Here is a 26600-nt window from a genome sequence, read left to right as displayed (position 1 = left end):
CCTGGGTCAGGCCCAGGTTTTGTCTCCGCACCCTGCTCGCTTTGTTGGGTCTCAGTGGGCATGAAGTGCCCAAACTGCTTCAGCTGGCTCCAGATTAACTTCAGATTCTTGAACGTTTCACCTGATTTTAGATTGTAAACCAGGGTTTTGTAAAAACGTGAATTCCATTCTCATACCTTTATATCTTACTATGTTGTAAGCTTAATATTTAAACTTTCCATTGGAAAACTGTCCTCTTTAGCTCATTAGATTTCCTACAATGTCATCTTAATCTCCGCAGAGTATGAAAAAATGCCTTAAATTCGGAGCTGTTGCAAAGTTTATTTTCTGTGTAACAGTGTTGAACACTGCGGATATTGAATCAAACTCGCCCCGTACGTAATGACGCAGGGGCGTGTCGTGCTAGGTTTTCTTGACAACCCCACGCTTTGCCTTTGACAGTGAGCCCTGCTAGCTGTAGCGCACATAAGGTACCAAGCCATTCAAACTAAGTAGCTAACCGGTGATCTCATTTACCCCGAGCAGTCACCCCCAGGGTCAGCTAGCCTGAGTTACAAGGTGCTCGGGATTCGCGCTAAACTGTTATTTACAACAAAAAGGGACGCAACAAACATGTCCAAAGACATGGAAGGAAAGAGCGAGAAAATCATGGATATGGAGAGCAAGGTGCTGTGGTACCCAGACTCCAAGAGGAGCACACAGATGGACAAGTTTAGGATACAGGTCAACCAGGACTACGGACTTAATCTGGGTGAGTAGAGGGGAAGAAGGAGGAGGAAGGGAGGGAGCCAGACCAGGAGCCAGACAGAGGGAGAGGAGGTGTGCAGGAGAGAAAACAAGGAGGATTGTATTGGACCTACGAAGCTAAATGCAGAGCTGCTGTGTCTCAAAATATATGATGCAAAAACGGTTTATTGTCTTTAACGACCGCTGTCATTGCAACATTTAAACCTAGCAGTCTAAAATTGAACGGTAACAGCCTCAATAGACTGTGAATCAGCATAAACACAGTATGTGCACGTATTAGTAACATTGCGAAGGATTTCTTCCTCCATCTTTATCATTTCCTGGTCTGTAATAATTATTTACACCGCTGCAGTGTTATTTCATTTATGCATTCCTAAAGCTATGAAGGACAGTGAAGGAGGGAGCGGCCTGTTTCAGATGTATTTTTTGTTTTTTGCAGTCGTGACAGTTCACACTAACAGGCTCTGCAGGAATCCTGCAAAACTTGGTCAGTCGGTTAGTGAATGAATAAATGAATGAAGAGACAAAAAGACAGATAGGAGAGTTATGTAATCAGGAAATAGACTGAGCAGCAGTGAAGGCAGCTGTGTGTGAGTGTGAAAAATAATAAATGTGTGCCAAGATGTGTGGTCATTTTCACCACCTTAAAGCAAATGATTCCAGATTCAAGAGCCAAATAATTCACAGGAGTGGCATTATAAACCTTTACTTATGTTAAGATATGTTTGAAATTCTGCATTATTATTATTAATTAGTAACAAACTGAGAAAGGAAAAAAAGGAGTCTTTGGTTTGCAGCTTACAGACACATGCATGCAGGGTCAAAAGCCAGAATGAATTGGAGCATCTGCTCCAAATGCTGTTTGTTCATGGGATCACCATAACCTGTGCTTGTCCTTTCAGTCAGGCGTTCACATTCACATTGATTAGGAAGCCAAATATTGGAGAATCCCCTGGAATTACATATTGATGAGGCAGGATAAAGAGAGTGGCTATACAGGTTTAGCAGAACAGGAATATTGTGGCAGTTTCCGTTGCCTTCTGGTTATATTGACAGGTATCAGTGGGATGTGACAGAGATTTATTCAGATTTGTTTTACTGGAAGTTGTCTTATACTGATGTCTGGTCCTACTTTCCTTTAGCCAACTACAAAGACCTGTACCAGTGGTCGGTGGACAGTTATGCAGAGTTTTGGGCAGAGGTGTGGCGCTTCTGTGGAGTAGTGAGCTCCAAACCATATGAAGAGGTAAGAGTCGACTAACAATTAAAAAAAGATGGTTGTAAATAGTATACAATATTTCACTATTTTAGGCTCATGTATATGAAATAAATTGTGTTGCAACACACCGACTCTGGAGCTGTGTTGAATTGAGATGAGAATTTTTTTATGACTGTAGGCAACTCCTTAGCCCTCTTCTAAGAGTTGCTTAACAAGAGCAAGCAATCATATGTCATCATTTTGGTAAAGCATCAAAGCATTCATGAGCAGGGACATAGTTTACTTGTAAACCACTGTAACCAATCCAGAACATATTTGGTGTTAAAATACCTCCAGAAGAAATAAATCTGCTTCTAGTTTGCAATCATTTTCTATCCTGTCTGAGGTTTAGTGTCTTACACAGGATTATAATGGCAATTCCAACCACTTCGTTATCCCTCGTTGGTGTGAAAATGTTCCGTTATGTCAAGGCTACACTAAAAAGCCAGCTGACGAAAGAAGATTTACTGATTTTGAATTCTCTTTGTGCAGTTACTATTTTGTTTACTATCGATCCAGATTATGTTGCTTAGCTCCTGGATACAGCCACTAAGGAGCCTGTCTTGGGTTGTAAATTGCGTCATGTTGTTGACACACCCCTTTTGTACACGTAGATAACATATCATACTTGACGTGTTCGGGTGTTGTTCTTGTCGACTTATTATTTTTCTATGCGGACAGGGATGCAATTAACCAGTCAATCAAACATATTGCAACAACAATTGGGCTCTGTTGCCATGGATTTTGTTGCAAGTACAGTGTTCGAAGAAGAAGTGAAGAAAACCAAATGATTTGCTTTATGTAAGATTAGGAAATGTCGGTAACACTTTTTTTATGTATAATTGTTTTGTGTGTTTTTCTGCTTTGTGTGTGTGTATGCCAGGTGGTGGATGTATCCAAACGGATCTCAGATGTCCCAGAGTGGTTTAAAGGGGCTCGGCTCAACTATGCTGAGAACTTGCTTAAATATGCTGACCAGGACAAAGTGGCGCTCTATGCTGCAAGTGAGTATGCTATGTACTATAGTGTATGTGGTTTTCATCTTCAAATATTTGCAAATGGTATAGAAGTGCAGGGAGATATGAAACACCAGAGATGAGGGTGTAGCTGAGTCAATGCTGGGCTGAGCAGGGCTTCATACGTCACTTTATTAGATTAGCTGCCTCCCCTTCCTCTACCTCTCAGGGCTGTCACATACTAATGGAAAGGTCCTTCTTTACTGCTCTGTGTGTGTGTGTGGGAGAGCGCGCCCTTGTACATGCACACAACCTTCCCCAAGAGCTGTAATGTAATTATGAGAGGATCTATTGGTCACAATGCTGACTGTCTGTAAACTATTACTTAGAGAGATAAGGGGGCTGTTCTGGTGTGTGTCTATTTATATTTCACATTCCCCTCAGATGTGAATTTTAAAGCCACCATTGGCATAAATCATACCCTTAAAATCCACATTTTTCACACCATTCAAAGTGATTTGCCAAAGAAAAAAACCCAGCCAAATCATCTGATCAGATAGTTCTGGATTTTAAAATATTTATTTGAGCTTTAAGCATTTAATTTTGTCTGTGTGTCATGTTTTTTTGTACCAGCGGAGGCAAACGACAACATCAAGAAGGTGACGTTTGGCGAACTGCGGCGTGACGTGGCATTGTTTGCTGCAGCCATGAGGAAGATGGGCGTTCAGATTGGAGACAGAGTTGTAGGTGAGTTTCACATTTTATTGCTTTATCTTCCATGACAACAAGGAATCGACGCTTCACTACTAAGCTTTTGTTTTCACATACTTTCAACAGCTTGACAGACTAGTCAAGCTGTTGAAACAATCATGGTGACCACACTGTCACCAACTGCACTCTGACAAAGATATATAGTCCAATTTTTGGGAGAAAAGAGAAGAAGCGATTTCAGAGAAAAAGCAGAGAGAAGGGTCTGCAGTACGAGTTTGAGGGATGTTAAATTGACTCAGCAGTTCAGAAGATAAAGATAAAAGCTGTAAAAGAACTGCCACCACATCATTTGGCATTCCAGATAGTAGACAAAGAACTTAAGAGGAACCATTTTCTGAAATCCACAAAACTAGTATAGAAAAATGCTTTTTTCTTGTTTGAAACTGCAGACGTTCAGGAGCTCAGAGAGCCACAGGCCTGTGTGTGTGTGTGTGTCTATGTGCTGACTGGTAAGGAGGACTGGTTGTTTTGGCACAAGTTGCAGGTCTCTCTGAATGAAGCCATTTATTTATTCAAAGTTCATGTTTGTACAAGGCGGTATGGTCTACTGTAAAGTACGTTGATACATTCATACCTATACCTGGCAGCCTACTAACAGCTCACCCTGACGCTGAACTGTGCCATACGTGTCACCTTTGATGCATGTCATTTACAATATTTTTCAACACTAACTTTGTAATCTGTTCTCGTCTCATCTCCCTGATTTTGAATTAACCTCCCTCACATTTTTTTTGGTTTATTTGGCTGCAGTAAAGGCACCAATTATTGTATTTTTGGTTAAAATCATAAGTAGTGTATTGACCTGTTTATGCTTTGTCATAACAATCTGACATGTTTGAACCCTTTATTCAATGAAACGATGACTAAAGGTCGCTCCAAAGCAAGATAGATGGAGTTAAGGTGTAAAATGTAGAATTTCCTGCTTTACTGTCTGTGTATACTGTTATGTCTAAGAATGACCAGGGTACGTATGAAAATGCATGGCATGTGCTGAGAAGAAAGATGGATAGTGCGATAGGGAAATCCATTAGCCAAATGACTTAAGCTCTGGTGGAATCTCATTACACAGTGGAGAGGGGGATGAAGAGAGGCAGGGAAGAGTGAGATAAACAAGACAAGAGAGACTTTAACTTTACGCCTCCTTTTCTCTTCTTCTCCTTCTCACATATCTAAACACAAATCTATGTGTTTCAGTGGTTGAAAATGTGTGTGTGTTAGAGACAGAGATGTCCTTGTCCTTGTCCTCAGGGTGTCTTGTCAGTGTCTGTAATCCAGGAGATATATAAGCACTTAGCTGATGAAACCAGCCTTGCTTTATTGCAGAACCAAACCAGCACACACACACACACACACAGCAGACATAGACAACATTTATCGCAATATCTAACCTGTTTAGAAGCCGAGCCTTTAAAAAAAAAAAAGGAACACTAAATACTAAGAAAAATGATTTCTATCAGGACACACTACATCCCAAATAAGGCCATGCCAGCAAGAAAATAATAATAGGGACTGCTAATTAATGCAGGATGTACATAGTCTTTCAGCATCTTCAAATAGCCAAACATATGAATTTCCTAACCCTTCAGACTCACTGATATTATCCTAGATGCCGTCCATCAGGGAACATTAACAAATGTTTCTCAGGAGGGACTCCCTTACACCAAATTCTCTCAGCTGACTTAAACTCGTGGTCCACAAGTCTTGTTTGTTTATTCAATTACTACACAACTCGCAGAGCTAAGCCTGAGCTCTAAAGGGACGAATCTGAAAGTTCTTTTTCTTTCCTTCTCGTGTGTATTGGTGTCACACCAAATGTGCCCATTAATACCTGGAAGCAAATTGTCTTGCATATAAACAAAAGCTTTATACCAGTCTACGTGACTAAACAAACGGGGCAGTAAGGATATTGTGAAACATTGACGTGTAAGCAAGACGTTGATTCATAACAGTAGCTGATTAAGAGCCTGCAGAGCCAGCGTGGCAGGGTGGTGATCTGTCAGCCCAACATGTCATTCAGCCAGGACGAGCTTCCTAGTTACAGCAGCAGTCAGCATAGCAACCAAAACATCTGATTCATGTGATTTAGTCATGATTCATAAGAAGTGACAATACAGCTGCTGTTTGCCTTTGACCAGTGGCTGGAACTAACTGTATTACTGTTTTATTGATATAGATTAGATATGCATTATCAGTGCATGTTATAGCATGAGAGCTCCTAGCCAACAATGAACTCTTTACCTTTCTGTAATTTTCATGCTCTGTGGTGCAGGTTTCCACACCTCTCTCTCTCTCTCTCTGATCATCTGGCTCTGTTCAGTTAGACTCATAATACCACTGGGCACCGTCTTCCATATTGATCAGGGAATAATTCACAGCAGACAGCAATTATGACCTCAGCTCTGCTTGTTAAGAATGAAATATGTTCTCTGCGATATTACCGTTAATCACTTCACCCCTCCTCCTCCTCCTCCTTTACCATCTCATTTTATCCTAATTGTTCTATCTCACTGTCTCTTTTCTTTCTTTGAATTTTCACACTATAATGATGATCTGCTGTGTGGTACAACACTGCAAGTATAGGAAAAACATAACAAGTACAACTTGATATGACATGACTGAAAGGAAAAGCTCCTCTCTCCCCTCTCTCTTTCTTTCTCTCTCTGTGCAGGTTACCTGCCCAATGGTATCCATGCAGTGGAGGCCATGTTAGCAGCAGCCAGCATCGGAGCCATTTGGAGCTCCACGTCCGTCGACTTTGGAGTCAATGTAAGTACTTTAATGTATTTTTGATTAATTGTTCAGTTTCTGCTCACTTAGGAATAATTCAATATAAATTGAAGTACAAATTGGCTAAACTAAGCCTTCTTAATCTGCTTGTTTAAACATCTCATTGCAGACTCTAAAGCAGCACTAGTGTAGTGTACATTTTGAACACTAATATCACAGTGGCATCCTTGTTTCTTATACACTGCTGCCCCTTCTGGCAATTCAGAGAACTACTACTCTTTCTATCCTGATGTTCTATGCTGTGTACCTGGGTGTTTTTCCTCCTCTTGTTCAAATTATTTAATCTTTAAATAAAGCTTTAGTCATTGTTTGTAACTGTCTCGTTTTCTCTCAGGGTGTCCTTGACAGGTTTTCTCAAATCCAGCCAAAACTCATCTTCTCTGTTGCTGCTGTTGTTTATAACGGCAAAACACATGACCACATGGAAAAGCTTACCGGTGTGGTAAAAGGTAGGCGACCACAGTTACTGAACTAGTGTCTCTAACCATGCATTTTTGACTTTCCATTCTCTTTAAGACTGTTCATTTTGACTGTGAGCTGTGAACTTGACTGTCAAGTTTGTTCCCAGTTGAACTATTTAATTATAGTATTGTGTATTAAACAGACTGAACAATTAAATAAAGTGTAGGGAATGACACACATATGCTACCACAGAAATATCCTTATAAGTTACTATACTGTGTTATTTAATCACAGAAATAATGCTGCATTTCTATGATTGTAGTGTGAAGACAACACAAAAGCATCAGCCTTATTCTCCCTATCTCTCTCCTCTTATAGGTCTGCCGGACCTGAAAAAAGTGGTTGTAATTCCCTATGCTCTCACCAAGCAGGAGACTGACCTCTCTCAGATCCCCAATAGGTCTGTGTCTTTAAATGCAATTACTCTGAAGTGTTTAAGCTGCAGGAAGAAAACCAGAGGTATATTCTTCTCTCCTATGTGATGTCAATATTTCCATTACCATTTAATCTCCACAGTATATATATCGATGATTTCTTGGCAACTGGGCGTGGTGAAGGTGACCAGTTCCCTCAGCTGGAGTTTGAGCAGCTTCCCTTCAATCATCCGCTGTTCATTATGTACTCCTCTGGAACCACAGGAGCTCCTAAATGTATGGTCCACTCCGCTGGGGTAAGAAGCATTAACCCTAATTTAAAAAAAGCTTGACTTGGACAGGTTGATACACGGCAGATCATTTTATTGAATAACACTGAAAATGGCTCTCACCAATCATACTGTCACTATCTCCTCCTGCATTCTTGTTTATCCTTATATAGTATTAATCATGATGTTACTGCTCCACAAGGGTTTGACTCAGCTAGAACAACACAAACAGAAATACGCACACAAAGGTCACATCTATTAGCAGAGCTTTCCTGGGCTGACACATGCACAGGTTGATTACAAGAGATGTGGAAAGAGGGCGATGCTCCCAAAAAGAACAGATAATGTCTTCAAGGAGAATTAGAATAAACTGCTTAAATTTGTTTAGTAAAATCTGAATTGTTAAGAAGATGATGAAAGTTGACATTCTATGGATTTCAGGGAGGAATTGTATCCTATGTAACTTCATGATATAATACTGATGATGTGTTGAAAGCCGTTGTGGGAGTCTACTTTTTTTGCCCTAATCCAGATTCTTACATGTGTCTGCCAGTTTTTAAAAAGCTTTTTTATCAATATATATATATATATATATATCCTATTAATATTATTTGGTCTTGATAAGCTTACTGACATCACAGCGCATCTCCTGGATGTGTTAGCTGTGTTTTTAGTTGAACCTTCTTCCACAAGATGGCAGCAAACATCCATAGCAAATCCTAGAACGGGTCCTTGGTCTCAGGAGAGTGTATGAATGACATTTTCCTGCTACACTCCACATCTGAGTGAGGAGAATGTGTAATTTCAAAAGGACCACTGTACTTGAAACACTCACCTTCCAAAATGGGTTAACCCACTCAAAGAAACGCATTTGTGCGATTTTCACAAAACAGTTGTTGACCCTCTCTCCTTCTTTGACATCTATTTTTTCTTACTTTATTTTGTATTTCCGTCTTGCCTCTTTGTCTGCCAAAATTTTTCACATAGATTTTCTACCTTAAATCTGCAGTTTTTCCTGCCTTAGCTTCTCTCTGCTGTAGATCCCTTTTTCCTCTCTCTTATTGTCTCTGTCTCTCTCTCTCTGTTCCTATCTCGCCTCTCTTTTTTTAATGCCCCCCCCCTTCCCCTTTCCCCATGCGGCCGATAATTGGACAGTAATGCGTTGGTGAAAACATTTCGTATTGTGACGCTGGCAGTCCTCTCTGGCTTGGCCAATTAGCCCTGGTACTGTTGTGCTATCTGCTTTGTTACGGCTCTGTTAACATGCTGTCAGTAGCAAGATGGCACGCACCAAAGGAGGGTATGGCAGCTGAGTCCTGCCAGCGATTACATACACACATAGACACTCATACATGGAACACCTCTTTATGTAGAATAGTACACACAGTCATTTACACTCATACAGTTCATACCCTCCACCAGAAATAATAGCCTAGCCTCCTACTCAACTGTGAGAAGTCACACTCAACACAAATTACCCTTTTTGTTAAAGTTCCATGTGTAGAGGCCTCTGTTCAGTTATGGAAAAGCATACTATGTGAATACACCTTTTTTCCCACATCAATTTAGGTGTCTTTATTGCAAAGCAAGTACGCTTAATTGATAAAGTAATACGATAATTGAGCTCTGATTAGGCTTGGGTGATATGCCTTTTTTACACCTTAAAGCCTTTCGTGACATTTCACCACGGCAAATAGCATAGGGTAGCATTTGCATAACAAAAACCCAAAGGCTGAGCTGATAGAAGTCAGTGTAGCATGTAGGACAATACATGGCCCTTCTTTTTAGGCTCTTGAAAGAGGATCCAGTGTGGTAGATACCAACATGCCAGTGGCATGAATGGAAATGATGTGACAGGCTGGTAGTTAAATACAGCCATCTGCTTAATATTTTAAGCTGATGTTTATATTTTCCTCTGTGTATTTTTATGGCAATGTTTTATAATAAAATAATAGAATCTTTCTTAGCTCAGTTGCTTGTGTCACCAGTAGAGACTGACCTCTGGTGGCACTAATTGTGCACTACAACATAACAGCTTAATGGTATTTAGGCGTTTCTCCTGCATTTAAAAACCAAAACATGATATTGCCCAAGCCTATTACTGAGAAACTGCAATATTTATGTAGAGTCGTACTCAAGCTGCCTAATTGTTGTCTTTTTAGGGCACTCTCATTCAGCACCTGAAGGAACACATTCTCCATGGGAATATGATCTCCAGTGATGTAATCATATACTACACTACGGTAAGTCCACAATGTTATTTATCTTTATATGCTGACTCAGGCAAGGTGAAAAGTTACAGTACAATACATACTGGTTATAAATGAAATGGCAGGCAAAACTGTTGAGTAGATTTTATCTATGCTTAGTATAGCATGCAGCTCAGCTTAGCATGCATTAAAATGAAGAAACACTATCATGTCTGCAGGTCCTATCCATTTCGCTACATTCTACTTTATCCATGTTGATGAGCAAGGAGTGTTTTTACTAGATAAACTAACTGCTGTGTTTGTGTGTGTGGTGTTAGACTGGCTGGATGATGTGGAACTGGCTGGTGTCTGCCCTGGCTGTGGGAGCCTCAGTGGTTTTATACGACGGTTCACCACTAATGCCGACACCCAATGTACTGTGGAACCTGACAGACCAGCTGGGGTGAGTTAGCCACACAAGCACCGGCACTAACACACACACACACACACGTACAAACAGGAGAGGCTGATGAAGGGGAATGACTGAGCAGGATTGTTGTGCTGTTTGCTGCTTTATGTTCTAAGGTCGTTTTGTGGTTTTTATTGTCACCAAATCATATTTTTCTTTGATTGTGAAGGCACCATTCCTGTTTACACAGTTATAAGGTAGCATAAATAACAAAAGAAGCATCAAGTATAGCAATTATTGTGTAATCATTCTGATTTGACGTTCATGATTTTTGCAAAAACAATCAATTTTGGTGTGAAAGGATCTAAATTAATTCAAAATAAAATCCATCCTAAAAAGACTGACATACTACATTCTTTATAGACTGGACCAATATCTATTTAATAGTGCATCTTGCAATGCTTTTTCAGTAAGGGGATGCAGCTCACACAAGTGAGTATTTTAATATGTGAGCTTTAGAAACAGGCTTATTAAGAAAAAAAAACAAACAAACAGCAAATGCAGACAGAGTCAGAACGAGCACAAACAAAGGGTAAAGAATTCCTGGGAGGTCTTGTTTTTAACCACAGAATTAGTAATATGTTTACCCATTCAACAACCTGTGTGCGTACACACACACACATGCACACGCCAAGCCAAGGCATGAATAAAAATTTCTTACTGGTTATAATGTGCATTTAGAGCCAAGACCCTTAGCAAATGATCATACAATAAACATTTATTATTTATGCACTAATTCATTATTTATTAAAATAGAAGGAGAGAGGGGGAAACAGTTACTTTGTTTATAAAGAAAAGGGAAATAAAAATACATAGAGGGAGGGGAAATAAAATGAGTATTGTGGGTGGAGATTTGTTTATCTTGACTCATTTGCACAGGCCAGATTTATTTGTAATTGTATATTAATTTAAAAAAAAAAACTACCTGGCACCATGCCAAATAGCTGTTTTAAGAAAACGTTATTGTATTTTCACATAAACTCAAAAGTTTACACAATCCAAAGACAACCCAAACTTCCTTATTGATCGCCACAAATGAGCTGCCTCGCTGTCATTTTGAAAGTGCACCGAAGTGTTGCACTCAGCGGAAAGGGCCGTTTTAAAGTGAGCCTAGTCAGCCATCCCTTAAGCCCGTTGTTATGGAGATTGATGGTGAAGCTGTAAATTTGGATGAACCCAAAAACCCAGGTCAGTGTAAAAAACAGCCAGAGCAACTGGAATTTAGGGATGGTCACCTGACCTGGGCAACAGGAACATCACATATGAACCTGAAGGACTGCATTTTATCAGACGCCATCTTCAGAAACATTTCCCCTCTTTTACAGTCACAGGTATAAATTAGTAAAGCAGATACTTTGTAAAGCATCAGATAACCCTCCTTTATAACCCAGAGAAAAATTTCCACACACTGTTGATTCACATCTAGGGTAACACACAAGTTATTTACAGCAAAACTTCCATCTTGGTAAATGTCCTGATAACCCCTCCCAACAACCCCGCTATCAGCACCATAAACAGAAGTTGTTAAGCCTAGTATTGATCTTATAGTTTATAGTTATAGTTTGAAGGCAGTAAGAGCAAATGGGCAAGAATTCAAGTGTGTAAGTGTGTGTACACAGACAGGCAATTAATTGGTTTACATTTGGTAGGAAAGAGGTGAGAAAATGTTATTTTGGTTATTGTGTGCTACAAGGAATGCAATTTATGTTGTCCCAATACACTTCTGGGACTTCCAATTAAAATGTAAGTTTTGGACAGGGCATAGCGGTCTGTGTGGGACTGTAAAATGTAGAGGATAATTGCCTCCCAAGCACGATATGCCAGTAATTAGAGCAGCAGTTGTATTCTGGTAGTGTGTTTTTTTTTTTTTTTTTTACATTAAACCAATATGCAGTATCTAAGATGGCCTCTGAACACATTTAACCAGCATGGATGGTCTGGCCTCTGAAGGACAGTGGAGAATAGAAAAATTAACAATAGGATTAAGAATAGGAAAATGTTGTCCCTGCGTAGTAAACACCCGAGAGTCTGTCATTCACACTCAAACATTTAGTTTTTATAAACTTTGCAGGAGTCTATCTAAATGCAGTGTGATAAACATCTTTTAATAAATAGGTGCAGAATAAGGAGTTCCTATTCCGTACTAACAAACTGCACCTGACACACACTTCAAGCAATTGTACAGCAAGAAGGAACAGTTGGAGACTGTAGGGTTCCTGACTGTGTCGACTCTGTACTCTCAGCCAGGCTGTGGTTTAAAAAAAAAAAGTTCAGCGGTCAGCAAAAGTAAGCTCCTTCAAGGCAGTGATACCACAGACACATCTTCAGAGATGGCATATTGCCTTCAGCAAGGAAGGGAATAATGGGGAGAATTTTTGACACACGTTGGGAGTAGTAGCCACGAAATCTGTACTCCTGCAGAATCTCTTAACAGGATCACCGCGTAGATCCTGAAGCTAATGAGCTCATTTTCAGTCATTTGATTCATCAAATATTAGGATATTTGAATGATAAGTGTCTGTTTTGCATGGTCCAAAGTATTTCTGGTAGCTTTTGTTAAAATAAATACTCTATTTCACCCAGTTTTATGGAAAAATCTACGCATAAGAACACTGTTAAGAAAAACACAGAGGAATTTAGTGAAGGGCTACCAACACGACAGAAAGATGGATGGATCCTTTTATACTGTGCGGAGATTTTTGAACCAATTAAGTGCTGATGTTGCCACCTCGGACATATTTTTCTGCTCCTAGAGCTACACTATGTGGGGGGGGGGGGGGGGAGAAAATCCTCTGGGAGAAACTGACATGATTTTTACACTCATCTTATGAATTGAGGTTGGACATTTTAATTGGGACTAAATCTGTCAGAGACATCGAAAATGTTAAAAAATGTGAAATTAACATTGAGGCTTCCCACGTCGCCTTGGATTTTATTGGCTAGTTTTGTCATGATAATCATAACTGTTTAACTGCCGTATCCTGCTGAACAATTGACTTTTTACTTTTAAATCTCTTTGTAGATGTGTTTTGACAAAATGAAATGTCTGTGACGGAAAAAAGGGACGTGTGATTTTTCAACAGACTTCCTATTTGAAAAATGGATTTTAATGTAGGTTTACTTCTTTGTGAAAAGCTAGAGGAAGGTTTCGTAAATCCTGTGCCTTTTGTCATAACAAATTTAGCTGAAGAAAGAAACTGTATGACTTCTTAACAATAAGGTGAAGTACTGAACTGTTGTAAATGTATACTGATATAATCATATACACAGTCATACAGATTGTCGTTACTATACAAAGGCTCCAGTTCTGTGCACCCACCCAAATACCCTGACAACTTTTTTTTTCAGCGTGTCATGCAGGAAAAAATTTAGTGAAACTATCCACAAGGACAGTAGTGGAAACAAAATGGGCAGTATTCCTGTGTGGAGGAAAGAAAAGGTTACACATTCATATGTGTGACAGGTTCTGTGTGTGAATGGGACTTTGGAAGCTCCTGTTTTCTCCAAGGACCTTCTTGTCTCTGCCATCTTTTGTCCATTATGTCTTCAGCTGATATGTCTGAGAGGATTCTTCTTACAATCTTGTACCAAATCTAATGGAGACAACATTAAAACATTACTTACATATCCTCAATTCAGCACATCCCATTAACTTACTGTGAAAGTGACAAAACACAAATGCCCTTTCAAAGTATGGTCTGACATCATATTATACTGACTGAGCAGTGGCTCGTATTTATATTCCTACATCTTTCCAGGCTGAGGAACAAAATGCGAGAGCCGTTCAGAAAAGATGCATGCAGACAATTGGGGCTTCAATTGCTGCATCACAACATGCATAGAGACACATTAACACAATAATTGCTGGGAGGTGCTCTTGCGTGTGATTGTCTCTGAGTATCTCTTATTGACTTAGTAGCTTCCAGTCACATGTCTCCCCTGAAACCGTCTCAGGTACATTCACACATGCTGCCGCACACATCTCACAAACGGAGACTCACAGCTTCTCCTCCACCCTCCATCCTAAACACCCAATTAGCAGCCACACCTGGCCACCTGCCTCCAATCAGAACAGAGTGACTGTTTCCATGGTAGCCAGCGATGAACAAATCCAGATGCAGATGGGGGGTCAGAGATGATGGGGTAGAATGGAGAGTGAGAATGAGAATTTATGCGTGTCATTTGCAGGATTGGTTGGATGTAACTAAATGTGGGGGACAGGTATAAGCCGTATCTAACAGACCTTCAAAATAAAATGCTCTACACGCTATTGTTGTTTAAATAAAGGTGTGTACAGAGGGTGAAATGTATTTTCTCCTTCTCGTTATTATTTGTGATATATTACATGTAACAAATAAGTTAAAAAAAATACCCTCAATTTAATAAGTTATTGATTTTAGGGCCCAGAATTTAACTGCATGTTTTAGACAGATACAGGAATGTGGTGACAAAGTGAAGTATACGCAGCTTGTGATAAAACATTTGAGGAAAGGACACAAATGTTAAGGCATGCAGGAGCAGCATGGACATGAGGTGTCTGGTCATTCCTTTTATTTCATCTAAGATATTATATTTTGCCCTTTCACCCCCTTCCTTCACTTGCTCGGCAACATCTATTATCTCTAATCGATATGAACCACTGAGAGCAAATCACATTTTTCCATCGCAAAACAACTCCTGATTTTTGACCAGTCAAGCGTCAGACATGTGTTTTGTGTCCAAGAGATGGGTTCTCTTTCATGTTTGATTGACAGAAGTAGTTACCATAGTGATAGGAGGCAATTTGATTGATTTGATGTCAACAAAAATAACTTGAAAAGACAGGAAGGGAGACTGGAGACACAAATACCCACATTTGCCGAGACAGACTTTAAAAGGCTCTTTGTTTTAAAATTAAAACTGCAGGGGAACACAGAGTGGGACGTTTTGTCACTTCGTGCTGTCCACATGTTGCCCAGCTGTTGTCAGCTGTCAGGTTGACTTCCATTCACAAAGAAGAAACTTTCATTCCAGGACTGTTGTGTACAAACAATGTGTCGATACCTTCTCATCTGAACTGTTTCAACTAAAAACAATGCATTTCGACCTCTTATGCTAGACTGACCAGCTTTGTGTTTGACACTTTTTGTGTTTGTTCAGTTTAAAGTCGGTTCCCAGTCAGTTCGTATCTATCCATAAAGGCTTGATTGAGCACACAAGCTGTGTTTCAACATCACCTTGCTTTACATTTACACAGTGAGACACACTCTCCTCCCCCTGGGAGCTTCTTCCTACAACCAGGCTACTGAGCAGCTCCAATGGAGCAGATGGGATTAAGGGCAAAGGCTGCTCAGTAACTCTTGCCTTTTTTTTTTTTTGGTACGTTTTTGCATTCTGCACGGATACAATGGAATTATGCCTGGTCACACATAGACTCAGAGCAACAAATGAAGCAATGCTAGAGTTCAGGCTCAGCACTAAAGTCATGCTTACTTCAGCAAATTGACACCTTCATTTATGCTTTACCATTAATGGCACATTCTTTAGTCGTTTGACCACTTGCTGAATAGTCACTTACATTCATATTAATGAAAATGGGGGGAAAAAACAGAGCTCTTACTCTGAGCAGCAGCAATACACCTGCCAAGTGAAGCAGATCAGATGAACAGAGGTAGCAGGGGAGAGAAGGCGTCTTAATGCCTAAAACGTTTGTTAAGAGTAGCATCTCCTTGAAAATGTCCGGCCAAATTGTCAAGATATTTGGCAACAACAATTATACCACCCCCCCCCCCCCTTCATAATATTTGCTAATTTGGTTCCTGTTGTTTTGAGTTCCTGCTGTCATAATGCAGAATACATGCATGTAGGAGGGCCTTTGAAATGACTGTCATCGTTGGCAACACTGACGCAAATAAGTCTTTTTTCGGACAGCATTTACTTTTTTTTCTGAATGTTGGACAAGAATGCTTCACTTATCCCTCTTTTACTTTGTTTAAAAAAAGTATTTCTCTTTTTTTCCCCTTATTTTATTTTCTCCAGCATCACTATCTTCGGTACGGGGGCCAAGTGGCTGGCTGTCCTGGAGGAGAGGAACCTGAAACCCTGTGAGTGTTAGTCCCAGCCACATACATACGAACATGACAGACATGCAGAGACACACATGGACGCACACAAATAACAAGCAGGCACTCGCAGAGAGAATTCACCCACACACAAAAAACACACACACATCTACTTTTGGAGAATGGAACAATAAGAGCAGATGGACACAATAATGATTATAATAGAGGTACTGTTTGACTCTAAATGTCCTTTATTCCATTTACTGCATGAATCAACAGTTTGCCCTGTGTTCTGCTGTTTGACACTGAATCGAAAGGATGAAAGTGCTGTTATGATAATTCATATGAATCACAGATAGGTCCAGCTAATTGCTTTTAGTGACACAGCTCTCTAGAGAGAGAACCAGATCGCTCTACACATAATCAGGGCCATGGCAGTGCTTATTAGCCTTCCTGCTAACCTTCATACATGCTCTTCGCTATTTGTGGGCCCCAAAAAAAAATATGTTTAGAAGTGCATGCTAAAATAATTGCTGCACTTTTTTTAAGAACAAAGCACAAATGGTTAGGCTCATCAAGCAGCATTTATTTTGCTAATTTTCTAATTTTTCCACCTTTTTATCTCAACTCCTTCATATCTACCGTACATTTAAATCACCATTTATAACGTATACAAAGGACTTAGTTGTTTTTTACTCGACTTGTTACTACTACTTACTTGTTTAACCTTCTCCTTTCTTTCTTTTCTTTCTCCTCTCTACCCCTGCTTATGTTAAATTATAGCACTTATAACCGATGTTTATTGACTACACACTCTCTGTGTGTCCCATTGCGCTGTTATAATCGCCGCCAATCTTTATTCATGGAACCTGCTTTGTGTGTGTGTGTCTGCCTGTCTGCAACTTATAAATTAGCTGAACACCAATTTTGTTGCTAAACAGGAAGGCATGAAAAACAAAATCTTTAAAAAAAAAAAACATTGCTTGCTCTCTGTCTCTGTCAGCCAGCCACTTGATCCAGTTGGCAATGTGTGTGCACATTTGGATGCTTATTAGAGAATGAGAGCATGGCAAAGGGAGATGTTTGTGTCTGTGTATGTGTGTGCATGCAAGCGTGCCTCCACTGGGCCAGGGAGGATAGGGGGAGCTTCTTCACTGGCTGCCCCAGTGGAGAAGCCCTTTTCCCTGGGCTGACATTTGGACTGGACACCTGGAGGCATGGCGGGGGGTAGCAAGAGTTCCCACTGTTTGTGTGTGTGTGTCTGTGTGTGTTTATGGGGTGAGGGTCGGTTGCTGGAAGCTTATTAGTTCGTAGAGTGTTATTGGCTTGTGGTTTGGGCATGTGTGTGTGACAGAGAGCGAACACATGGATCTTGGGCGTAATGGCTAAAGCCGTGTGTGCGTAATGTGTGTAGTGTGTGTGCGTGGCATTACATGTGTGCTCTGTCACATCAGGGTGGCAAGCCACAATAACACAACATGTTGGGGTGCAGGGAGCCGCAGCTGTTCACAGGTGCACGCTCATTTTTAACGTTTGTTTGTGCGTGTGGATTTTTAATTTGGTTGAAATGATTGTTGGCTGCAGCTCGGTTAGATCTGAAATGATTTTGATACGGTAACCACAATGAAAACTGATTTTCTCCACTGATCTCAAAACAATACATAATAGTGCATCTGCAAAACTCTCAGTGAATCTGTTATTTATCTTTTCACATACAGGGGCTGTTTGTGTGTAAACTACAACCTTACATTAGCCATCGGTGGTTGATACATAATCATGTTTGATACTTGATTGTAAACTGGACTCTAGTTGTTATTCAAAAGGTGATTTAAATCATTTGTTTCTTTCCTTCCAGCGGAAACACACAACCTCCAGTCCCTCCACACTATCCTGTCTACTGGGTCTCCTCTCAAACCTCAGAGCTATGACTATGTCTACCGCTGCATAAAGAGCAACGTGCTGCTTGGCTCCATCTCAGGTGACTAAATAATGCAAAATGATCGTAACCTATATCTCTAACGTTTACAATCCAAGTTGCCGAAGTAATCATTAATATACTGGTACCCCTTCACACATGAATATATTATTTGTGAAGTCTATTTCAAATATTTCACTTGTTCACAGATCTATTAATTGTATTGTAGTGTTGATATCGACAGATTGAGATTATCAGAGAAAAAAAAATCCAAAACGTAATTATTTTTTTCGATTTTCATTTGAGGTCTGATTGATTTAAAAATGGTAAGTAACTGGGAAATAATAACACTGTTTTAATATTCAAAAAACCCAGCTTTGAACAGTATATGTGTAGAGTTTAAAACCACTTCTCAAGAGACTTTTGCAGACTAAAACAACAAAGCCCCTGCTTCACAAAAGAACTGACAAAAAGAAAATTCAAAAATGAATTGTATAGAACTGTACATTTTCCTCACCGCCCACAATGCCACCAGACACCCATGCATATACACACACACACACAGGCCCTCTCAGCCCATTGTAATGTTGACAGGGCAATAGAATTCTATCTGTCTCTCTCTGTGAGTCCTGAAATGTTTAACATTTAGCACAGCCTGGGTGACTGACAGATTACACACACATGCACACTGAGTAGCAGCTTGGAGCATCGCACTTGTGCACACATACACATACACAACATCATTGTGAATGACAGCCCTAATGGGTGTAGCATATAGCCGCTGATGCACATACACACAAATGCGAAGGCACACAAAGATATGCAAGTTGAAAAACTGGACACGAGCGACGACCAAAATGTCAATCACCAGGCAGAAATCTGGTGAGAGATGATGAGAAAACCATCAAAAATGGTACCACCACAGTACCATTTTTTTATTATTATTATAAAATTCCTCACCCGTCTGCTTGTCTCTGCATACACTCTCTGCACTTTTATGCCTTTATACTGTTTCCCACTGCATAAATTAGATAGTTATAATGACCAAGGCTATGTCTGATCCTTATTCATTCATCCACTCTTCAACACTTAGCAATTCACAGGCCTGGTAAAATCATTTTAAGTCGTGTCTCAGAGGTAAAACTTTACTTCGCACTTCTATCAAAGCCACCCTTGTGGAATTTTAAGCAAAAATTTGCATATATAGCATCAAATCTCTTCCTCAGTTGTGCACATTCTTGACAGTACATGCTGTAGTGCATAAATTTATACCTAAAATTCATAAAATAATGTCATTTACTATATACCCAATATACACTGCAACACATAGCCATTTTGTTTTTTTAAATGTGCGTACAGCTAGTTGGAGTTCACAGCCACACACACAGTGTCTCATATATATCATCTAGTGAAAGAATTTATGTTACTTGGTCTCTAGTGGACTTTAAATAAGCTTTAAGGTTATTAAAAATTACAGAGGTCAGTTTGAAAGAACTTAACAAGTGGCTTAATTTTGAATATTTCATTTGTTATTAAATTAGAATAATATTTTCTGAATCTATGGACCAATTGTGAGTGTGTGTGACTGCCAAAACTGCATGCCTAACCCCAGTCAGTTTCATCCTTGTCGCCAAGGGCAACAGCAGGCTGCAACCCTGTTGGCTGCCAACCGACCTACCCTTGACCCCCGAGGTCAACTCTCTGTTTGTGTGTGTGTGTATAAGTCTGTCTGTGTGTGTGTGTTGTTTGGATTTATCACAACATATGTGACTGACTGGTGGTCACAGTGACATATGTGATGGGCCCCTTTGCCGATTTCACCCTGTGTGACTCGGTGCGTGTGTGTGTGTGTGTGTTTGTATGTTCACAAACATGTGCTCCAGTTGAATGTTGTTATTTGGTTCATGCAAACTCTTTCTGGGAGATGTTGTGTATTTGGAAATGTGTGTGTGTTTTCCTGCCAGCATGGATGTCAGACCCCTGTTGTTCTTCAATGAGCGATTTTAACACTTTCACTGCTGGATTCCCTCAATCCTAATATACCTCCGTCTGACTACCCATATGTCACCTCACTGTTCCCTCTTTGCTCCTTTGCTTCTCTTTTTTTGTCATCACACTGGGTGATTGGATTCTGATTTTGTGTTTGAGACATAATCTTTTGGCTTTCATTATGCAATTTCTTTTTTACAGTTCATTTTTGAAATGTATGAATGCATCCGTAGGTTGGTAGTTTTGTCTCAGTTGGTGGTTTCACCACCCCAAATCGTGCTGGGGGATGTTCAGAGCACTCACACCTCCACAAACGAATGCAGATATATACACATAAAAAACATAGAAGTTCAAAAACGATTTTCTTTTCTTTAGAATAGGCAGTTCTGTAACCAGCAACAGCTCTTGTGTATTTCCTGAAAAAAGCCAAAGTGACTTCTGGCTTACAATATACTAACATACATGTGTGTGTACCCAGCTATTAAGGTGAGCGTAATAATAAAATAATTGCGTATCTTCCCACTATAAGTGTGTGTATTTAATCAGAAGACAGAGTTTCCACTTCCTCCTGGGAGCCAATTAAAGCTTAATAAAGAACCTGGCAGAATGAGAGACAGAAAGAACGAGTGTAAAGAACAGAAGAAATGGAACAGAGGAGAGGAGGAAGAGGCACTAGAAGAGCAGAGAGCAGTTGAGAGAAAAGCGAACAAGATGAATGGATGAAGTCTGTGATACGGAGGGGAACGAAACAGGGGTATAGAGAACAAACAATGGCAGGGAAAATGAATAGAACAAGTCAAAAATAGTAGATGCTTGATGTATAGATGTATAGATGTATAGATGTTTGGATGTATGTGTGTGTGTCTTTATGACAGTTTTAGGAATACGCTGTGAATAGAACTAGGTCAGTAGAGGTGGAGCAGAGCGCTAACACATCGTAACAAAGTTTAGAATGTACAAACATGTCCAGTGCTCTGGAGAAAATGACTGATATCCCTTAAAAGTGAAGCAGGTTTTTGTCTTATATCAGATATGTTACTGACTTAAATGGAGGTTTGTAAAGTTAGTTATGATTGTGTACATGAAGTGAATAGTCAAAAGAGAAGAAAATACTTCTCCCATGAGGTAGGGAAGAGAATAATTATCTTGCATTGTCAGATTTATGTGTTAACAGACCACCTCCAGCAGCTTGATGCTTCCGTGACCATAGCTGCTAATATAATTGTAAAGTTTATGGTCCATGGGACTGTAGCCAACCTCCCTGGCTGCACCGCTAACACTGACCTGTAGATTTGTTGCATTCTGAATCAGAGTGGGCTCAGTGGAAGAAGACCCCACTTATGAAAGAGAAACATAAAAGCCTTGTACAATGCATGCTGACAATTTACAAATCTTCTGGCAGAAACAAAAATTGAAGCTCTTTCAGTAAGTCAAATCACCTCTGTGTTCACAGAGGATGAAAAACAAAGCTTTTAAAGAAAAGAGCTGCCTCCTCACTCGCACACATAGAACGGACTGTATGTTATGTCGTTGGAGCGCTTTTGTGCCTTGTACAGATTGTAGGCACCCTTGACATCAGAGGATTATTTAGGCTACCCAGCATCAGATGCACTCAGTCAGTCACAGGTTGTAAATCCTTCAGCTACATCTACAATGTAAACGAAAATCTGTTTTCAAGTGATCTGCTACGATCAAATGTGAAACGATCATGGCAGAATGTGGTCAATAAATGTGGAGTAAGTCTTATCCATCTCTGAGAATTGAATCCAAATTGAAGTTGAATTTAGAGATTGATTTCAGACCATTAATTAAATTAACTTTCTCTCCGCTCTTTTCCCAGGCGGCACTGACATTGTGTCGTGTTTCATGGGTCAGAACACGACAGTTCCAGTGTACCGGGGAGAGATCCAAACAAGAAATCTCGGCATGGCTGTGGAAGCCTGGAACCCTGACGGTAAGGGTGCGCGCTGCTTACAATTCAAATAGTATTTCTTCCTATTTGTATTCCCTAGCAAGTGAATTAAGGCACAATCTACAGTGACAACAATGTCTAGGAAAAGTGGGACCGAGGGACTGTGTAGGTAGGAGGGATTAAATGAAAATCTCTCTGTTCCTTAAGCTGCAGGTTATTTCTGCCGTTTCAAAGTATTTGATGAGAGCCTGTATATGTGTGTGTATGTGCTGGAATGAATAAAGCTGGCCATGACAGAAGTATCGCAGGAATAATTAGTGAAGTTTTCCTGGAAAATACAGGTACAGACTTTTAGGGAAACACATTTTTTTTTCATTAACAATCCAAGTGTGTTTTTTTTCTTCCTCGAAGTCTTCAAAGCTCTCTTATGCTTTCCATTGATTTTAGCCCCTCGTTCCCCAGCTCCCTGCTGCAGGCTCTACTGGCATGTCTCCACCACCTCAAAGGAGAGTGGATTGAGGGATAATTTAAAGGCAGTTTTGTAGGAAGAGTTTGGGATTATTTTAGTCAGTCTTTAATCCTATAACACCTTCCTGAGGGAGGAGGTTGGGGCTGTGTGAAACCACACACTAAAGCGCTATATATTTTTTGTTCCTGAAAAGGATTTATACTCTACCTGTGTGTTTATGCCCGGCTACGTGTGTTGTTTTGCAGTAAACCTGACCTGTCTATCTTTTCTTCTTGCATAAATCTGTGTGTGTGTGTGTTATAACAGGTAAGCCTGTGTGGGGAGAGAGTGGGGAGCTTGTCTGCTTGAAGCCAGTTCCCTGCCAGCCGACACACTTCTGGAATGATGAGAATGGGAGCAAATATCTTAAGGCATACTTCTCTACATACCCTGGCACGTACACATATTCTACAAACGTATATGCAGTATGCATGTGCAAAAACTCTTCTTGTTTTTGTTGGATGTATTTTTAAGTTGCCTGAACTTTTTACCAAATGAAGAATTCGCTCTAAGCGTATTTGTTCCCTCTAGGTGTCTGGGCCCATGGAGACTACTGCAAAATCAACCCAAAGACAGGAGGCATTGTCATGCTGGGCAGAAGGTCAGCCATTATCTTTTTTTGTCATGGGGAGAGACTGTGATGTTGAAGAAATGTTTCTTTTGTATCACGATTCATTTAGTAAGAGAACAATGGTGTAAAAATATAATTAATGCATTCATTTAATTCTGTTTGAAGAGAATAAATGGCATTTAAAATGGCCTGAGATTTGGCATGATTCATATTGTTAAGATAGCTTAATCAGCTGCAGCATCTCATGAGCCGTTATGGCACAAAAACCCATCAGGGAAATGAACTCAAAATAGGGAACTATACAGGTAGATGTGCAAATAACAATACATTGTTTCTGTATGCATGTAAATATTCGTCTTTTATGTGAAGTGGGTTGCATGTTGTGTGCAAAGACAGCTTTTCCGTGACAGACGCTGGTGTTTTGAACCTTGAACTTGTGTTTGTTCTGCAGTGACGGTACACTGAACCCCAACGGAGTGCGATTCGGCAGCTCAGAGATCTACAACATCGGTGAGTCTTGAAGTCTTGAAGGAAGATGTGGGTGTAAGACATAAAAGACAAAAAAAGGAAAGAGTAAAGTATTTATGTGATCTTAAATTGAGCCCTGGTCTTCTCTATCTCTGTGAATAATTAATATTCTACCATTCAGTCATCCATTTTGAGTTTTCTTAGTTGTGATTATCACAGTCAATGGAGCAAAAGCAGAATTTCGTCTTACTACTGCCAGGAACAACGTGGTGTTTCTGTACTTCTGGCGTTCTTTTAATCTTTGCTCACTCTCTTCACCTTTCACCTCTTCTTCTCTCTTTGCCTCTCATCTGCTCTCTTCATTTTAGTTTTGTGTCTTTTGTCCTCTAATCTGTCCTCTTCTTTTCCTCCTTGCAGTGGAGGCGTTCGAGGAAGTGTCAGACAGTCTTTGTGTTCCTCAGTACAACGCCAACGGAGAGGAGCGAGTTATTTTGTTCTTAAAGATGGCACCTGGCAAGGCCTTCTGTCCGGAGTTGGTCGCGAAGATTAAAGGAGCCATTAGAAAAGCTCTGTCTGCTCGACACGTCCCTGCTGTGCTGCTGCAGACCAGAGAAATTCCTGTAAGTGAAGTATGAATATCAGATATGAACAAGCGCGTCAGAACAGTTTTGGCACACTGCTTACGAACGGAAAAAGTCAGTCCTGTGAGTGACAACCCTTTTCTTTTCTTTCAGTACACTATCAGCGGTAAGAAGGTGGAGGTGGCGGTGAAGCAGGTGATTGCTGGTTGGGAGGTGGCGCAAAGAGCAACATTCTCCAACCCTGATTCACTGGACCTCTACAAAAACATTCCTGAACTCCAAAACTATTAGTTTGGTCTATCCTGAGCCAGGGAGAGGACCTGCAAAAGACCACCTGGAAAGGATTTAGCTTTTTATTTTATTTTATTTTTTTTTAAATTAACTTAATTCACAGGTACAAGGAGGTGAGCAAAGTACATTGCAGCGGTAGTTGTGCAAGCACCCTGAGCTCTATACAGGGCCTAAATAATAATATGTATGTCAAAATAATACAAAAGTAACATATGTGTATAATAATACGTCGTTGATATGAGAAAATAAATAATATACTCTTCCATAGGCTAACTATCAATCAAGCAGCTGCTTCTTGTCGGCCATGTTGTGCAGCTGAATGAAGCTCTGGGTGTTGTATGATGTGCACAGCAGCACTTGTAAAATTGGCTCATGCTCTGAAACCAACAACAATGGAGAAGAAATGAAATGTAGCATTGAGTGCTTCGCTTTGGCTTCACAGTTTGATTACTATCAGCCAGCGAAGAACCATATCTCTGTGTGTCACCTGCCTCTAACCCCGACGCTGGTTCTGAGTGGGTCCCAGAGTAAAAATCCACGGAGTTGTGCTGATAAGCACACACAAACACCTCGGATTAACACCTCAGCTGTGGCTCACCATATCGTTATGTGATGTTTACTGCTTTATTAATGTGTGTGTGTGTGTATGTGTGTGTGTGTATATATATATATATATACACATACAGTATATGTATCTGAATATATTTTTTGGACTGTGAAATTCTGTTAACATAATGCGTTTAAATATAGGCACCTACATTTGAAAGCTAAAGTGAGTCGAGGAGTCTGGAGGGTTGTCAGTTTTTGTTTTGTTTTCTTCTTCTTATGTTTAAACCTGGGAACATTTCGTGATAAATTGGCTCATGTGTTAGTTTCATTTTTTTTTGTTATGAACAACATTCTCTTTAAATAGCTTGCAGTGTGTTTTCTTTTGTACTTTTGTACACAGGGAAAACAGAATTATTTATTCAAATGTTCTTAATGATGTGTGGGAACGCCTAATTAATGCTATTAAAGATGAACTGAGCGGTGTATAATAACAAAAACACTCTCACTTTGCTTTCATTACCATTTTTCATGAGAAACAAATGCCTGACCAGAATGTGAAATTAGATATAAATGTCAGGGGTACATTTAAACTATGAATAAAACCCAGCTGGAGAAAACATTTAATACACAGTTACAGTTTTAGGATTGTTTTTTTTCTTTTTTTAAATATGAGAATAAACATGTCCACAGTTCATCCTTTAAATCAGGCTCCCCACACAAAATGAACATGACCATTAGTAGCTCCACCCACTGTGGACTGCGTGGAACTTCTATGTGTCTTGTGCATAAGAGCTCTTTGTAGGGATCTTGTAAAGCTTCACAGGTTGAAAGCGGGGATCATATTTAGATGATGGTCCACTTACAGTCACGCTTTAGTCATGTACATGGGACAAAGGTACTGATGAATTCTGGTGGCAGATCTGGTCCATTCTGGTGTATGCATGTTTTTTTGTTGTTGTTTTTTGTTGCACCACTCATTTATTACAAACTTAAATATGGGTGTTGATTGTTTGTTGACTGTTCATTTAAAGGGAATTTACACTGTAAATTTTACTTGCTTTACTGATGCAAGAAAGTTTAATAAATAAGATGTAACTAATGATTTTGGATCCTTCCTATGGAGAATTTGTTCTGTTTTTAAAGCATAATGTTGGTCACTGGCTACACTTATGTGCTCACAATGTTCACTTCCTTATTTCAAAATATATATATAAGCTGTTAACATTCAACTAAAATTCCCATTTATATGCAACAGGATGTTTTGTGCATTTATCTCCCACTGGCAAACTTGTTTTCAACCCTTTCATTTGAAAAGGCTTGTGCTGCAGGTCCATCATAATATGCGTGTTTCACCTTACAGCTTCGCCCATACATCCTACTTTTTAATTGGAAAAAGCTTTGGGATAAAGGTCTCATTTGTAATATAAAAATGGAATATGCTGCTTACATGATCCATAATAAATTTTAAATATTCTTATTCAGAATAATAGTGG

The 26600-nt window shown here is 39.8% G+C and overlaps 1 protein-coding gene across 1 annotated transcript; it reads left to right on the top strand.

Moving 5' to 3' along the window:
• Nucleotides 1–437: 437 nt before the first annotated feature.
• On the top strand, nt 438–26206 carry aacs (acetoacetyl-CoA synthetase). The gene is made up of 18 exons (XM_028414971.1): nt 438–751; nt 1890–1993; nt 2889–3009; nt 3595–3708; nt 6401–6498; nt 6854–6968; nt 7300–7381; nt 7498–7651; nt 9787–9867; nt 10152–10276; nt 16301–16365; nt 18179–18301; nt 22068–22181; nt 22915–23040; nt 23179–23248; nt 23670–23728; nt 24104–24306; nt 24421–26206. The coding sequence occupies exons 1-18, from the start codon at nt 613–615 to the stop codon at nt 24556–24558; spliced, it is 2031 nt and encodes a 676-aa protein (XP_028270772.1). The 5' UTR covers nt 438–612; the 3' UTR covers nt 24559–26206.
• Nucleotides 26207–26600: the final 394 nt, after the last annotated feature.

Source organism: Parambassis ranga, chromosome 9 (assembly GCF_900634625.1).
Source record: "Parambassis ranga chromosome 9, fParRan2.1, whole genome shotgun sequence".
Classification (NCBI taxonomy): domain Eukaryota; kingdom Metazoa; phylum Chordata; class Actinopteri; family Ambassidae; genus Parambassis; species Parambassis ranga.
The sequence above is the reverse complement of the archived record's forward strand: the minus strand, read 5'-3'. Positions and strand labels throughout refer to the sequence as shown.